This window comes from Pteropus medius, unplaced genomic scaffold (genome assembly GCF_902729225.1).
Source record: "Pteropus medius unplaced genomic scaffold, Ma_sr-lr_union100, whole genome shotgun sequence".
Lineage (NCBI taxonomy): Eukaryota > Metazoa > Chordata > Mammalia > Chiroptera > Pteropodidae > Pteropus > Pteropus medius.
In genome coordinates, this window is record NW_024356249.1 from 9313188 (window position 1) to 9330320 (window position 17133).

At 37.6% G+C, this 17133-nt stretch overlaps 1 protein-coding gene across 2 annotated transcripts in view; it reads right to left on the reverse strand.

Moving 5' to 3' along the window:
- Window positions 1–560: 560 nt before the first annotated feature.
- KLHDC10 (kelch domain containing 10) overlaps window positions 561–17133 on the reverse strand; it is a 47260-nt gene continuing 30687 nt past the window's right edge. For both annotated transcript variants that reach the window (XM_039860848.1, XM_039860850.1), the window contains 8 exons: window positions 10130–10351; window positions 8540–8694; window positions 7252–7400; window positions 5574–5658; window positions 4690–4756; window positions 4093–4140; window positions 2117–2256; window positions 561–1543 (listed from right to left, as the gene is read on the reverse strand). In XM_039860848.1, coding sequence (XP_039716782.1) covers window positions 1334–1543; window positions 2117–2256; window positions 4093–4140; window positions 4690–4756; window positions 5574–5658; window positions 7252–7400; window positions 8540–8694; window positions 10130–10351 — 1076 coding nt within the window. In that variant the 3' untranslated portion in view covers window positions 561–1333. The remainder of the gene's footprint in view (window positions 1544–2116; window positions 2257–4092; window positions 4141–4689; window positions 4757–5573; window positions 5659–7251; window positions 7401–8539; window positions 8695–10129; window positions 10352–17133) is intronic.

A 17133-nucleotide genomic window follows, 5' to 3' on the forward strand; every position in this document is an offset into this window, starting at 1 on the left:
CTTTTAGAATTAAAAAACAACACGAAACAAACCAGAACTAAAATTTCACGCCAGAATGATCCTCAGTTTCGTTCCTTCCTCATGCTAATTTTTAAAATGGTACTTAGTTCTTCAGGAAGGAGGACCTGTGACTTTTCCCCCCAAGACCTTTTATCCATTTACTACGCAGTTACAGCACCATGCACACTGAAGCAGAAAGAGAAGGAGGCAATAAGCTAAGAGAAAAATCAAGGGCCAATTGGCTTTCTAGAGATAAAACCCGTCACCTAAGAAAATGGCAGGTGTGTGGCCCAGAGTTAGAAAAGACACGAGCTCTGAAAGGAAACGGTCAACGTGACAGGCACAGCTCACACACGGCCCAGAGCAGAAGCCCTCCCCGCCCTGCTCCTCTCGGGCCTCTCAGGGGCTTACGTTTAAGTCCCATGGCATCTGTGCCATGTACTTAGGGTCTACAGTCCCCATGAAGAAGTAAGAAGTCAAAGAGATACTTGAAACCACTAACAGGCATGGGAGAATTTCAAAACTGCTCAGAACGAAGGACTCTGACCACCAAAAGTTTCTTGATTTGAAACGTTCTTGGTGTCATAATTTCTAAAAGCAACAATAAATAGCACAACTACGACACGCACATACGTCTTTTGACAAGCCAATTCTAACCACTGCTGGCACCATAAGGATGAGAACAGAAATCGCTAATTTAATTAAGAGTTGCTGAGCTGCTTAACTTTTTTGACTAAAGTCAAAAATCAGGTTTGTGTATCTATGCAGCAAGACGTCAATCACTGCTGCCATTAGATCCAGCGACTCGATTAGGTGTGTCTTTGAACACAGTTAAGTTAAACGTCTAGCTTTACATATAACCTGCAGGGTTCTCAAGGTTAGCCTTCTTGTCCTATCCCCAAACGTCTTGTTGGTGTGGGACTGAAACTTTTGTTTCTAATTTGGTTTTTGTTTCCATGGATGGTGTTGCTGTAATTTATAGAGCACTGGCTGACATGGTCATATGTTGAGTTCTTTCAAAAAATTCTTTATCTTGATCCATGACATTAGAGTGCTTTCAGACTTTCCCTCAACTCCATCGAGGAAGAGGGAGTATGTGAGCATGTGTGTGGGGTGGGGTGGGGCGGGTGGGAGAGAAGCAGAAAAAGAAGCACAAGGGAAAGTGAGATTCCATAAACTTAAAACCAGAGTACAGAAAGGCATCTGATGTATTTTCTGAATAAGGCCTTGAGCAGGGTAACCAATCCTCTCTGTGGCACATTCTACACTGCCCATAAATAAAGGAGTCTCTTTAAATTAACATTTCCAGTATCAATGAACAGTCTAGAAATCCTCATTTCAAGCGCTCGATGAGTCCCTGTGTGAGTCCAAGGTGCAGAAGCTGTGTTCGGGAGAGGTTGGCTAGGTTAGGGAAGGCCGCAAGCAGCTTCTCCCACGCCAGTTCCAGCAGGCTAGGTACCACCAGCCAGATCTTAAACAGTGACCCAGTCCGTTTGTTTTCGTGGATGTTCACCACTCCTCCGTGAATGTACATGCAACCAGCCTATGGACAAATGGCAGTCAAAGAGGATAAATTCAAATGGCTGAAGATTCGGCAAAAAAAATCCACAGTATGCTGAACCGAGATGAGGCGAGACAAAACTTCTCACCAATCCCAACACAGCACCTGGATCAAGACTGGTTTAAATAACTAGAAATGTTTTCTTATTTCAACAACTTAACAAACATTAGACTATTAAACTAAGTATCCATTGTGCCCCAAACTAGGAATACAGACATGAAAAATCAAGGTCTTTGCATTCCGAAAACTAGCAGGATCTTCAATGATGTAGCATCATGGGGTAGAACTGTTCTGCCACCCCAGGAAAGCCCCCTGGCATTGCCATTCGGGCCTGAATGCCATGCACAGCATTTCTTTTCCATTTATGCTTATAAAGTTGTATATGATGTTTTTTCTGTTCTCTTCACAAGAACTAGCTTTGGAAGAAAGTTTTAAAAACACATTCATAATGCAAGGTTTGCTAATTTCAGAATCATTTTTTCTTGCTAATGTCTCTAAAAAGATCTCCTTTATCATCTGCAACTGCATAAGGAAGATAGAAAAATAAAAACTTACTGGTGTAACAGCTGCACAGTGAAAATAAACGGGCTCTGGCATGGTAGCCGGGAGCTTTACCCACTGAAAAGTCTGCAGATTCAACTTCCAGATATCTCCCAGGATCACTTCTCCATTGTAGCCCCCACAAATAAACACATCTATCAAAAGAAAAGAAAGTCAAGATCACATGAAGGAAATGAGCCACAGCTACAGCACGTGTCGTAGGAGACCACATGGCTAGCTGACCTGGGACCAGTCATTTCCCCATGCCACAGACGACTTCAGCTGGGTGGGCCTCTCTTGCTGCCATCTTATCCCACAGTAGAGTTTGGACACTATTAGCTAGGAGTAAGAACACAAGCCTCTAGAGAGGCTTTACGCCCAAGTTCTCAAATTCAAACCCCTATAGTTGCCAGGCACAGAGAATGAATGATTGAGAAGGTCCAGGGAAAAGAAACAAACGGGCGGTCCAGGGAATACGCAGCAGTGCATGGGCCGGCCGAGAAGGGGGAGACGGCCATGCAGCCCTGGCCGATCGATGTCACTCAGGACTTAAGGTCAGCAACTGCCAGATCTTGCAATTTTTAAAGAGACGGTGGAAATCTGGATTTCTTTAAAAATGAAACATTTTGATTTTTAAATGTTAGCCACTAATTCAGAAATTTTTAACACACATATGAGCTCAACAAAACACATCTGCAGGCCACCAGTTTACAAACTCGTCTTTTAAATAATGTCCTGGAAAGCACAGACATTTATCTGCCCACAGAGACAAATGTTCTCCATGTAGACATTTCACCTGAGGAGAAACATTCGCTGCAACGTTCAGCCTGGAGGCACGAAAGACACTCTTCCAAGCTTTCTTCAGCCCAAAGAGGACAACTTGAAGCCCCATTTGATCTGTATGGCTATTTTTGTCAGGAATAAAACCTTTCCAAAATCAAAGGTTTTTGTTGTTGTTGTTTTTTGTTTTTGTTTTTTTCATCAATTAGTTATAAGTAATTAGAAAACTTGCAACAAAGGCTATGTGGATCTTCAAACTAAATGCCCAGAACTAAGGCTAAATTCCATTAGTATGGTGCCTGGCCTCAAAGAATCGAATGACTAGATAGAGGTCTTAATTCAGGTCTAGATCAAGTTCAAGTCAATACTTAATTAAACCATAAAATACACTGGAAAGCTTTTTGGCTAGGATTCAAAAAAAGTACTGCTCTATTCTTAGAGAGGCAAAGCTGAACAATGAATGCCACTATCTATAAATCTTATCCAAAAAGTAGAAGCATAATAAAAAGAACCTCTGTACTAGAAGCGGCAGCATAATCCTAGTAAAATCTGAACTGAGCTGCTGAAAGGATACAGGCTATCAAACTCATTTACACACAACTTCCTCCCGGAAAAAGATTTAAGGTACTCTATCAAACTATAAAATAAACTGTAAATTAAAAGACACAAAAGTTACCCAAAGAGGAGCCATTTATCACACTTAGATAAAGTAGCTGCAGCTGCTTTCTGAAGCCATACAAGTGCCTTTGTTGTAATATGGTCAAACAAAGAGCTAAGAGCTCCATTTGGTATCAGACAGAGAACAGAATAAACTATAAAATAACACGCTGAAGGAGTTAGTACAATTTTAGTGGTCACAGTACAATGTCCACTGAGGTCTCTATTATATGTCAAGATTATCAGTGTTCGCCACCATAACCACAAACATCTGTGGAGGTGGGGTGCTGAAAGATCAGGTGGTACAAGGAAAGCTTGTTTATCGCTGATTTTCGAGTTCTCTCCTAACCAAGGGAACCCAAACACCATACCAGTTTACTTTATGGAAACTGCTGGAAGAAGCATAACCTCATGAATTTCCTTCTAAGTTTAAACTCCTAGAAATAAACTCTTCCCAAAGTTATGTGTCTTTTAAAGAGCTATTATTAAGAAATAAGACATCCTCAGCATGTAACTTCCAAAAATGAAGCGAGAAAGTTATTCAGAATCCTTACCATTTTTTATTTGAACACAGCTGTGACATCTTCGGGCTGCAGGAAAACCTGCCAAACACATAAACACAGAAATTTCATTATTCACAGACAGACTGAAAATAACATTAAAGTGACATAGCAAAGACATACTATGAGTAACTCACTTAAAACAGTCCCTTTGTTGCATTAAGCAAACACTGAATAGTCCTTCCAATCCTCCCTTATTTTGCACTAGCAAAAAGCCAGCAGAAGCCATATCATAATGGTACCACGTTAAGGCGGCATAGAAACAAAGTGGGGTGGGCAGGGCAGGGGTTACTGTTGACTTTCCCAAGCCCCACTAGGAAAAAGGCAGATCTTGATTTCAGTGCCTACTTTTACCACCCGCCCTCCTCCCCCTTCATATTTCCCCACTTCCACGGAATTAAGCAATTCCCATTAATAGTCTCTGCTCAGTTGCTGAGGAACAATAATAATTGGGCTAAGGAATAAAAGTAGTTTCTAATACCAGTTCAAAAGATATTTTACTTGTTATATAACTCAATAAAATTAATTTTTCCCTTCCAAAACAAATATAAAATATATTTGTTAAAGATAAACAAATCGATATAAATTTACCTATTTTTTCGTGGGGTTTTGTTGCAATTTCCTCCCATGCATTTGTTTCAAGGTTGTATGCATGGATCTTGGAGAGAGAAGAAAATGAGATACACACAAATAATGTTAGCTGGCCAGAAAACTATATTTTTAACAACAGCCTGTACAAATATATATTCTTTGTTTTAAAGTCTTTTTTTCCTTTGCTTTTCTGCGATCCTTGCTAATTCTAATATAAGACAAAACATTAAATGAAGCAGTTGAAAATTAAGCATATACATGATCTCAATATTTAAAAATCACAGAGAAAAATGAAAAAAGTTGGGATTCTGCAACTTCCACATTGTCTACAATGAACATGTCTCACCTTTATAACAGAAAAAAGCAAGTGTTGGTCAGAGAACATGGGCATACAGTTTTGACAAAACTTGAAAAGCCCACTGAGGTTCCAGAGCAGACCAGGAGCTGCGCAGCCCCCTCTAACTTCCCCCGGACTGTGCACGTGGAGATGCCACAGGGGTGGATGAATAAGGGCCCCTCTGAGCCCAGCTTCCTGAAGTTAGTGATGTGTAGCTCTAAAAATGCCTGTCCTGACGAGAGGGACGAGACATTTTGAGAATCCTTGTTCCAATTCGAATTAGTCTCTCCATTCAAGCTACTATAGCTTCCTTTTAGTCACTTTCCTCATCCAGAGAAAGGGGATAATTCTTATAAAGTATTTTCGGTGTGTGACAATACAGCTGTCAACTGGAGAGTGTACCGGGGGCACAGAGTTCAGCCTTATATTATACAGAGCATTTAACATATAATGGATGTGGATGAAAAACCTTTTCAAAATTAAAGTACGTACAGTAACAGAATTATCTTGCTTGTCTCTATTCTCTCTCTCTCTTTTTAAAATATACCTTGTTTAAAGAATAAGCTGTCCAGGAAGTACCACCTCCTAAGATGTAAATCCTCTGCCCATCATGTGCAATTTCATGTCTGTATCTGAAATACACAATAAAATATGTTTATAATTAAGTGAAACATCATCTACCTAAGATTTAGCCACAAGGCTTTTTATTGCATCATTATTATAATAAATGATCAAAAATAACCTAAGTGTTTAATAATAGTGAATTGGTTAAATTACAGAATATACATTAAATGGATTATATGCAACCAGTAAGAATGTAGGCACAGAGAATGATTAATATATTGAGAACGTGGCTTCATGTCATTAACTGAAAGAAAAAACTGTTCTATAAAAGCAGATGGGCTACAGCCCCATTAAAAATGTACAGTTTCACAAACATGTGAAAAAAAATGACCATAAGGTTATATCCGAAATTTTAACCCTGGTTATTACTGAGTTTAGATTTTGTTTATTTTCCTCATTTTGCTTATTTGTATTTTCTACATTTGCTATAATCTTTTTGTGATAACTCTGTTATAAGGGGAGAAGTTAATAGAGATTTAAAAAGTGATCTGCCTACATTTAATTAGAAACCCTAGACTGTGGGCGGTCAAATTAAGATACTTATTTAACAGATACAAAGGTATCAGAAAAATTATGCTGCATAGAACTGTGAATACAATGTAAAACGCCTACCAGAACTTTTATCCAAGCAGTCTAGCTACAAGCTGGAACAATTTATAACATGTCCATAAAACGATTCAAAGAAGGCAACCATGTGAAAATGCTTTGAAAACTTAATCTATTTCCTCCCTTCCCTGAAGGCCCTGGTGCTGATAAAATAAATTACATCAAAATTATTCCAGTAACAGTCCATCTCCCTAGTCCCCTCACGGTAGCTCTGCAATAGTCAGCCAACTAACATATCATAATAAAGATAAATTCTTCCTTAGCACTTATATGCCATTTTGTTTAAAGGCAACGAAGAGATACTGGATAGTCTAAACAGAATGAATAAAAAACTATTTACTACTTTTGCTTTTAAACTAGAGAACAAAAGATGTCTTTAAGTTTTCCAGTGAATTTAATTCTAAGAAGAGAGAACTGCTATTAGGAAAGATCTAGAACTGCTACTAAAAGACAACTACAGAGAATCATGATATTTGGTTATTTAATAGAGCATTTATAAGGAAGGACTCACTCACCATGCTCCCTCCCTCCCTCTTTCCTTCCATCAGTCCATTCATCCATCTACCCAATCAACATTCACTGAGGACCACTACGGACAAGGCACTGAGCCCTGTACTGGAGATGCAGCTGTGAGCAAATGAGGCAGAGAGTCCTAATATGCAAGTTAAAAAGGGAAATAAAAAAATAACTAGAAAGTAATTGTTTTGCCTGTAATATGAAATTTTGTTAACGACTGTTACCATTGGTTTTCTCTTCAAAGTGTTACTATCTTCCTATTATAGGATAACTAAAGTATGAGAAGAATAACATGAAAAAAACTCTGTAGTTCAGAGGGAAAAATCATTCCCTTATTACGATGATGATGATGAACTGGAATCTAACAGGCAGTCAACTATTTTAACTGGGCCAAAGAGTTTTCTTTAAACCATATCACCAATGAAAAAAGTCAAATCGTAGTAAGAAAGAATAAACATGCTTTACTCCTAAAACCTCACCTCTCTTCCGGTAGATCACAGGACAAGTTGTTTGGTTTCAGTTGTGTCCACTCTCTGGTATTAAGGTCTAATTTGTGCAGGTCTGTGCTGTAGATATAGCCAGTTGTCCCTCCAAAGACATAAAGGGAGCCATTGATGATAGCCATGGCCTGGATAATGAAGAAAGGTGAATAAGACTGACTCATTAACACTTGATTAAAGACCATAAACTTATTAGATACCCCAAAATCAGGTTTTATGAAATTTTCTAGTTTTTTTTTTAACCTTCTAAAACACCACACACACCCTTAAAGGACTAAAGATTTTAGAGAACACGGAAACTGTTTTTAGAAAAGTAAACCTTTGCTCAACTGGAAAGCAAGCTCTAACTAGATAGGCAAGGGGTTTGGGTCTGTAGGGGTCCTGGCCAAGGAAGGAATTTATAGATCATGGACATGGGCATTCCCACTGAAAGCTCCTTCTCTTCTAAGCAGTCTGAAGAAAAATGCTCTCAGGAAGAAGGAGCAGACATGAAAATAAGCCACTGGAATCCCTCGGGTAAGATGTGGAGTTCGCAGTCCCCAAAACTTGATGTTTTCTACCAGACTCTTCTTTAGAGTAAGTGAGGCTAGTGTTATGGTCATTTCTTAGAGTTTACATGTATCTTGTGGTGGCATATAGAATTATCCAGCATGTACCTCTACACATAACTTAGAAGCGGTCAGTACTGATGCCAGCTAGTTGAGAAAGCAGCCAAAGAGTGTTTAAGCTTAGCCCATTACTCTCAAAGGGTCTCTGATACATGGTGAGTTGTACCCTATCTTTCTGGATATAACTTTTCAAATCTAGGTTTGAAGCACTGGAACCTAACTGGAAACTAATCTCTATGTAATCTGTGTTTCACCTCTTAACCAAGTGCAGGGGTCATCTACTTTGCTACTTAGGTCAAAAAGCTCTTCAAAGAATCATATCACTCTAAACTCAAGATTCAGACCCAGACCATATGTAGCCCAATATCTTTTGGGGAGTGGGAGCGGAGGTGGGGTAGGGTCCTGACATTTAAAGAACCTTTCACACATGTCTAGATCATAAACCTAAGCTGGATTAGAAATAGGGGGAGAAAAAGGAAAGCAGAAGGCAAGCAACCAGATTTACAAATTACAATTTCACACCAGAGCTGAAAAATCGTATGTTAACCACAGTGAATTTATTCTCCATTTAAAAAACTGATAGTAACATAAAGATTCTGTCCCCAGAACTAGAAAAATCAAAACAAGGAAATCCACCATGACCGGCCATGGATTGGTACCTGTCCGTATATACGACTGGGTTTCTTCCCCCGACAGCTGAGTAAGGCCCATCTCTTATACTTGACGTTACAGACATGGACATCATTGCCGTTGCTCTCACCAAACGGGATGCCTGTACCTCCAAAGACTAACAGGTTGTTTCCATGCAGCACGACTGGGGAAGGAGAAGCACAAATTCCATTTATGTACTAGTGACCTGAAATGTGTTCCCAGGTAAACCCAGAACATCTGGGAAACCGAAAAGTGTCTGCCTGAATGCTCTCACAGGTAGCTGACGCCACTGACATCTAACCACCACGAGTGCCGCAGGAAAAGGTCTAATTCACACTACATGGACTGTACTGCATACCTTGATGTTTGGTATGTGACATGTATTCAGGACATATTTGTGGAATTAATGAAATACTGTGTATAACGATAGTGAATGACATGAACTATAGTACACTCCTGCCACTCAAGACAGTACAAGTACGTGACAAAGCCGAGAAAGGAGAAGCATCACCTTCACCTCAGCAAAGACCTTACAGGGACTTGAAATAAAAAGTAAAAGGATTATCCTGGTTTTGCCAGCGGAATGATCTCTACATTTTAAATTATGACTTCTGCCATCTCGATCCTCCACTAGATTAAAAGAAATACCAATATCCTGCTGGTAACTGGTATTCTCTCTCTCTCTTATGTTCCTGTCGCCACACTCACACACACACTTTCACACATATACACACAGACACTAGCACGTACCTTCTTTCCCTCTCTGATGGCAAATACTATCAAAACAGTGCTACTGTATTATCTCAATGGCTTTTTTTTTTTTAACCAATCCTTCAACTGCTATGAGTCAACGGCATGGGCTCTGGAGCCAGTGAGAGCTGAGTTGAAATTCCCATGTGACCTCAGGAAAGTTATTTAATCTCTCTAAATTAATCTTCACAATAACCCTGTGAAGTAGGAACTTTTATCGTTTTCCCCACCTTTACAGACAGTGAAATAGAAGTGGCGAGTGAGTTAAATCATTTGTTGAAGGCCTCCTAAGAAGCACCTTGCCAAGCCAGGATTCAGGCCCCGGCAGCCTGGATCCAGGACCTGCTCCCTTAGCCACAGCTCTAGGGCTTCTCTAAAGCCTCAGTTTCCTCATTTGTACAACGGCAATAAATCCTATACCTGCACTACAGGGATGTTCTGAAGATTAAATAAATACCATGTGTGAAGTAGTCTGCTCAATAACTATTACCATTGTCATACACCCCGTTTGTTGATCTTCTACTACATTCTGCCTGGCATATCTGATACTTTACGCTGAACCCTCTGAGGTATTATTAACCCCATTTTATAGCTAAGGAACTTGAAGCTAAAAATCATCTGGCAAGTAAATGGTACACAGCTAAATTCAAACTCAGGCCCGTGCAACTCCCAAGTGATACTGAATCACCATGCCATATTATTACTGTAGTAAAGAGTCTATCCATTTAACAGGATTTAATCATATTACAGTATTATTACAAATTATTAGCAAAGAACATGTGACACTTATCCAGACCTCTCAGACACTTCGTTAATGAAGTCAAAAGTTCAGGACTGCTTGCACTCACGTGACATAGATGCCAACTCCCGTGGCATGTACCCATCTGTGCCCATCTGGTGCCATACTCCTGTAGCAAAATGATACCGCCAAAGCTCCCTGAAGAGAGGGTAGTCTTCATTATCGGGCCCTCCCGATTCATCATAATCTGGGTTATAACCTCCAAACACATACAGATTGGTATTATCTGCCACACAACGATGCCCACTTCGTGCTGGTGGAGGTCTGTGGCCTAGGAGAGAAGAGGACAGGTTTCCACAGATGGCTCAGCAGATTAAAAGCACAAACAAAACTTTATAACAATCATTTTAGCTTTAAAAGGGTATCTGGGAAGGTTTACAACATGGACGTACTTTTTATTTGCTTAGGTTATTTTAGACAGTCACACACACTACTTAAGATTTTAAGGAGCTGGTCTCCATTTCTATTTCATATGACTACTTTCAGATTTTGATAACAGTAAAAAGATTTTTCCCAAGGGAGGCGAAATAGCATTATAACTTAAGAAAATGGCTGATAACTTGGAATTTTCAAGGAGGAGGGGTTTAATAATCCAAAAGCTAAAAAGACAAATTTTCTTATTTCCTTAGAGAAGAAAAAAATACAAGCCAACTAAATTAAACTGAAAATATTAGAAAACTACATAAATATAATCACAAATGTGAATGAGTCATGTATAAATAAAAATACACACACATAAAATCTATGATTTGTCCACAATATATAATTATACACTTAAAAAGAAAACTGGCTTTCAAAGAGTTATAGCAAAACGTAGAATTTAAATACAACTCCTGACATTATGGAGTTAACAAAAAGCATCCATATATCTCAAAGAGCATCTTTCATCCTATTAAGAGCTTTACACTAAGAAAAGCTATTTCTGTAACTTATATTTGAAAGCTTTCTGAACTTTAAATTACGTCAACTAGTTCACTAAAAATTATTTCAGGATTATTTTAGAGTAAAAAAAAAAAAACCCTGAAACTTTATATTATTTCTATTATCCTTACAATTTTTTATATGAACCCTACACTGACCCTTATATAGCTGCAGAACCAAAGATGCTTAAATATATGTTGAATGAAATAAGAAGCTCCTACAGTTGCCTGTTTCCCTAAAGACTTATCTACTTTTGTATATGAGTAGATACTAGTATAATGTTAATTAATGTTAATGCTGGACACCTAATAAACATCTATTATATAAATAAACATTTATCACCAATCTAACGTGTATTTTTTAAATCATAATCCCATTTCCTAGAGTTTGCTTTTAAATAAGACCTGAAAAGAAATTACTCAGATCTAGAGAAACTGAAAAACCAACCAGCCAACCATGAATCACTGAATTGCTCAAGTCCAACCTGTCAGCCTTGTCTGAGTCTTTGACAGTTCCTTACTGCTTGAGAATGGAGCCCTCGACCAGCGTCTGAGCCTTTCACCACACAGCCTCGGCCTGACCTCTCACACTCCTGCCTGTTTAAGTTCGTCCCTCTGCTTGGGAGGCAGAGTCCTTCCCTTAGACCTTGGCCTGGTCTCCTGCCCTTCGATGCCTCGTTAAGGAAATGGCTCTGAGTCCAGCCCACACAGCTCCTTCTCATCAATAAAACTCTAGGCCCTTACAGTTTAGCGCCCTACTACTCAAACGTTAGGATGCACATGTACAATTAATACGGTTATTACACAATAACCATATAAATTCATGTATAAATACATCAGGCAAACTATAATCAGGTAGGAAACTTAACTCGTGGGCTATGATTTACCTCAAGTGAAGAACTCAATTTCTCTTTCTAGGAATCTTGAAACACAGAAAGTGTGGTGTGGAAGAAAGAGCAAGGGCTCCTACAAATATCTAGATTTGAATCCAGGTTCTTCCTAACTGCCGCCTGGAGCAAGCCACTGACCCTCACTGAGTCTCAGCATCCTCTTCTCTGTAAGGGAATACTATTCCTGTACCTTACAGATTAATTAATTAATTAATTAAATATGAAGATATATACACATCAATAAATATTTTAACATAGTACATATTATTTACATATATATAAATTTCCAGACAGCTGTGAGCTATTTGCAGGAAGAAGAATGTATTCATATTTACCTTTTCCACCACCACGCCTAAGGCACATGAACACTGAACAAATTTACAAACTTAATTTTTCTCTATTCATTTTGTTAATATTTATTTTTCTTTTCCAAATACATTATAAGCTTCTCAAGGGCAAAGATCATGTATAACAATTATCCTGTATCACCCACAACACCTAAAACAGTTGGAGATATATAACAGATAGTAGAAGTTTTGTTGATTTGAACTTCAAGTCAACGTAAACAGTGACAGGGATGATCAAAACAGTGTACAGCTCTCAGTGGACTTTAATATTGTTGCGTTTAATAGATATACAATTTTACGGACAGGGGCTAGATTATTCAATGGTCTTGTCCTCAAAACACAAATGCTTCTAAGAATTAGCAAGACAAATTTAAAGACAAATAGAGCTGCTATGGTCAACAGACAGGAACTCCAAGGATCTCTGTAATGCCATTTGCTTTATTACCTGGAGCCAACAGATAATTTTTAAAACTGCTTTTCAGCAAACATGAAAAGACAAACAGTCTATTCTAGGATTTTCTCTAAATGGCTGTACAGCAGAGAAGACATTCCATGATAAGTTTATTGCCATCTATTTTTGTGACAAATGTAACACACATGGATTAAAGGTTGAGGAGTCTGTGAAAAGATGGTTTTATATTTATCCATTCATTCATTAAACCAAAAATTTTATTGGACACCTGTTATGTACCTGGTACTGTGATAGGTGCTGGGGATACAATGTTCACACCATTACTATTCCTGGAGCTTATAGTTTAGTCCAATGCAGTGCCCACTGAGCACATGTGACTACTGAGCACTTGAAATGAGGCTGGTCCCAACTGAGAGTGGCTTTAAATGTAAAATACCCACTGAATTTCCAAGATTTAGTCTCCCAAAACAAATGTAAAATTACTTACTTTTATATTAAATATATGTCGAAATGATATTTTTGATATCCTGGGTTAAATAAACATATTATTAAAGTTAATGTCATCTGTCTTTTATTTTCTTAATATAGCTACAGAATTTTTTAAATTTGTGGATCACATAATATTTGTATCAAAGAGCACTGGTGTGGCTTCTGTAAATAATTTCATTATCTATGCAAATTAAATTGCTGGGTAAAGAGCATCTGATCAATGTTTGATAAATATTAAACATCCTGTCAAGGAGTCTTATAGCTCAGAGTAAAGAGGTAATTCTTTCTCTTTAGTCAGTAACTAGAGATTTCTTTGTACATACATATTTATAGCCCTAGAGTGACTAACGTATTAGAAAGCCAAATTTTACTTTAAATTAATCATGGGCATTTGTCAGGGCTAATGCCATAGAGACTATGAATTAATTTTCATTATGTGGGATATAGTATAGGCTCATCAACCTGGACCAAAATGAAAATGGGTTTCAGATTAAGTAGTTCTCTGAATCCTCCCCTAAATTCTCCATGTGCAAATCCCACCTTCTTAAAAATTACTTGCTCCTAATAAAATCATCCACAGAATTAGGTTACTTGATTCAGGAATTCCCATTAGAAAAATGTATAAGTTGAAAATTAAAACTGAACCAGTACTCAGAGGTGAACTCTGAATATCCAGAAGGGAGACTAGAGTGTTCCTGTGATGTCTGAGCCATCTTCCCTTCCATGTGCTCACCATGTCACCAATACTTGCTCTTTACCCGAGAATAAGCAAGAGCTTATGGTAACCAGGGAAGTGGGCTTTAGTTTCTAACCCAAAGGAAGAAAGAAGCTAGCTGTCTGAGATAAGGTAACAGATGACTAGGCTGCTGTTAACATTTTCACTATTACAAATAATATTGTAACAAAGCTTCCTTTACTAGATTCATACCCAAGTGTCTGAGTATCTCTGGAAATAGAGTTTTGGGTCAAAGGAATATTCACTTAAAATTGTTACAGATGCACTACTGTTATAGAGCCATGTCGCTCCACAAAAAGACTGGAATAATTTATACTCCCAGCAATGGTGTATGGAAGTGCCTATTTCTTCATGCCCTCTTGAACCTTTTTAATTTGTGCCAATGAATTCGGTATAAACTGGTGTCAGATTGATTTGCACTTCCCTGATTTTTACTAGCTCACATGTTTATTGGCCCATTTCTATTTCTTCTCTGGGGAACTGCCTGATCATATCCCTTACCCCCTTTTCTACCTATTGTAGAAATTACTTATTATATTTCTACCTATTGTAGAAATTACTTATTATATTTCTTCCATTCTACCTGTCTTTTAATTTTGTTTATGGTATCTTTTAACATATGGAAGTTTTTGTGTAACTGAATTTCTCAATCTTTTAGGGCTCCTGGGGGGCGGGGAAGGGCACTACATTTCACTGATTTCTACACCATTATAAAATTATAAAAATACTCATTTACTTCTAGTAATTTTATAGTTCTGATTTTTATGTATAGAACCTGAATACACCCAGAATTTATTTTATTTTTGTGTTTTGTATGAGGTAAGGCTCTAATTATTTTTAAAAAAAAAATGGATAGGCTATTGTCCCAAATCACTTATGGAGAGCTGTCTCTTCTACACTAAATTGAAATGCCACCTTCATCATCTACTAAATTAACATATTACAGAGTACAATCAGAAAAAAAAACAATATCCAGGTTTAAGTCACCTTTTGCACAAAATCTACTGTTCTTTAAGAATGCACACAATCAATAGAAAGTGACACCATGGAATCTTAAACACAAAAACTTGCAAAAAAGTAGCACAACACATTTTTGCTTAATAAGTCTATTATAAGATGTAGCCACCTCTAGATTGTGCTATCAAACATTTGTGGGGAGGCTCTTTTAAAATAAAATAAAAACCTCTATTGCTAAAAGTACTAACTAGTTATAAATAGCAAATAGCCTAAAGGATAAATTGAGTTTAATTTAAATTGGTCACTTATTTCTAAATCTAAAACCCACCATGACCTCTACCTGAGAAGACAGATCTTCTGTTGTACACCTGAGAGCCTGGATAGGAAGGCCAAGGAAGACTGAGCCAGCTGGCTTTAGCCCCTGACTAGCAGGCAGAACTTTTTACTACTCCCAAGCTGCTCAGGCCAAAATAATCCATTTACACCAGCACGCACTATTACTTCTTAGTTATGTAAGCATCTCCTACCACAGAGAATCTATACCATGTATGAGATGCATATGTAAGGATTTGGCTTCTCAGAGCAGAGCAATCTTACTGTCTACCATAGCAGCAATAAAAGAAACTTGCTTTGATAGACTGAATTCTTTTCAAGTGCTGAGCAAACTATGCTTGAGATAGCTGTTACACTCGACCTAGTCATACATCGTCATGAGCTTCTGGGCTCTGTTCAGCTCCACTGTCTACTGATTCCTCTACCACTGACTGCCACACTGTTTTAATTATGATGGCTTTAGTATCTATCAACATCTAGTAGGACAAATGCCCCTTTGTGCTATTCTTTTACAAAAACTTCTTAGTTATTTTGCTCCATTTATTCTTGCAGTGAATTTTAAAATCAGTTTATTAAAATCTATAAAAAGTCCCTTGGGCCGATACCTTCTCATCCAGGTGATCAAAGCTAACATCACCAGTAATGGGACAAATCAACACTGTGTGCAAAGAGATGAACACACTATTACTTCAGTAATATTGCTGCCAAAAATGCAAGTGTCGAATATAATCACGAAAAAACATGAGACAAACCCAAACCCACAATATAACTAGACTGTACTGTTCAAAAACGTCGAGGCTAAAGATACAGGAGAACTGACTGTAACACAGGATGTGGGATTTTCTTTTACTACATAGGACATTATTGGAATAATTGGTAAAATCTGAAATAAAGTCTATAAAATAGATACTAGTGTTAACTTTATCCATTATATATGGTGTTAATTGTATTAATTCCCTGATTTTGGTGCTAGTTCTGCAGTTACATAAAAAAAAAAATCTTTCTTTTTCAGAAACAGACCTAAAGTATTTAGGGGTAAAGGGGTAATGTCTGCAGCTTACCCTCAAATGGTTCAAACAGAAAACCAATATGTATATGCATATGTATATATGTACTATGTATAGAAAGTAGGGAAGGGAAGACAGAGGAGGAGGAGCAGGATAAAGCAAAGGTGATCGAATGTTAACATTTGGGGAGTCTGGGTGAAAGATACAGGAGAACTTTTTTACCATTCTTTTTATGGCAATCATAAAACTTGCTTCCTTTTAATAGGGTTTTTATACTTAAGTATACATCCCTAAACAATAGTTTATTTTGGCCTAGTTTTGAAGTGTATTTGTATAGAATGATATAGTATGTTTTCTTTCTGGGCTTTTTCATTCATAATGTTTCTGAGAGTCATACAGTTGCTGGAAGTAGAGGTGGTCTGTTCATTTCTATTACCGAATAGTATTTCTTTGTATAAATAAATACCACAATCTATTAGTGGCTCTTCGTGCTGCTAGAAACATTTTTGAACATGTTTTCAGGTATAAAGGGGCCCACATTTGTTCGCTATAAATCAACAAATGGAATTTCTGAGTTGTCATATATGCAAATCTTTATCTTTACTAGATAAGGCCTAACTATTGTTTACAAAATACTTAGTATTGGTATTGTCAATCTTTTTAATTTAATAATTCTGGTAAGTTTGTAGACCTACCTCACTGCGGTTTTAATATGCATCTCTCGTTACTAATGAAGTTTGGTACCTTTTCGTATTTACTGACCAATTGGATTGTTCCTTTTGGGAAGTGCCTGTTCAAGCCTTTGACACATTCTTCTATTGAGATGTCTTTTTCTCACTGATTTATATAAATTTGTATATATGCTTGATATACAAACATTTGCTTTTCACCTTATATATTTCCATATGATTTGAATTTTAATAAGCACATACTACATGTATAAATTCTAAAACAAAAAAGTA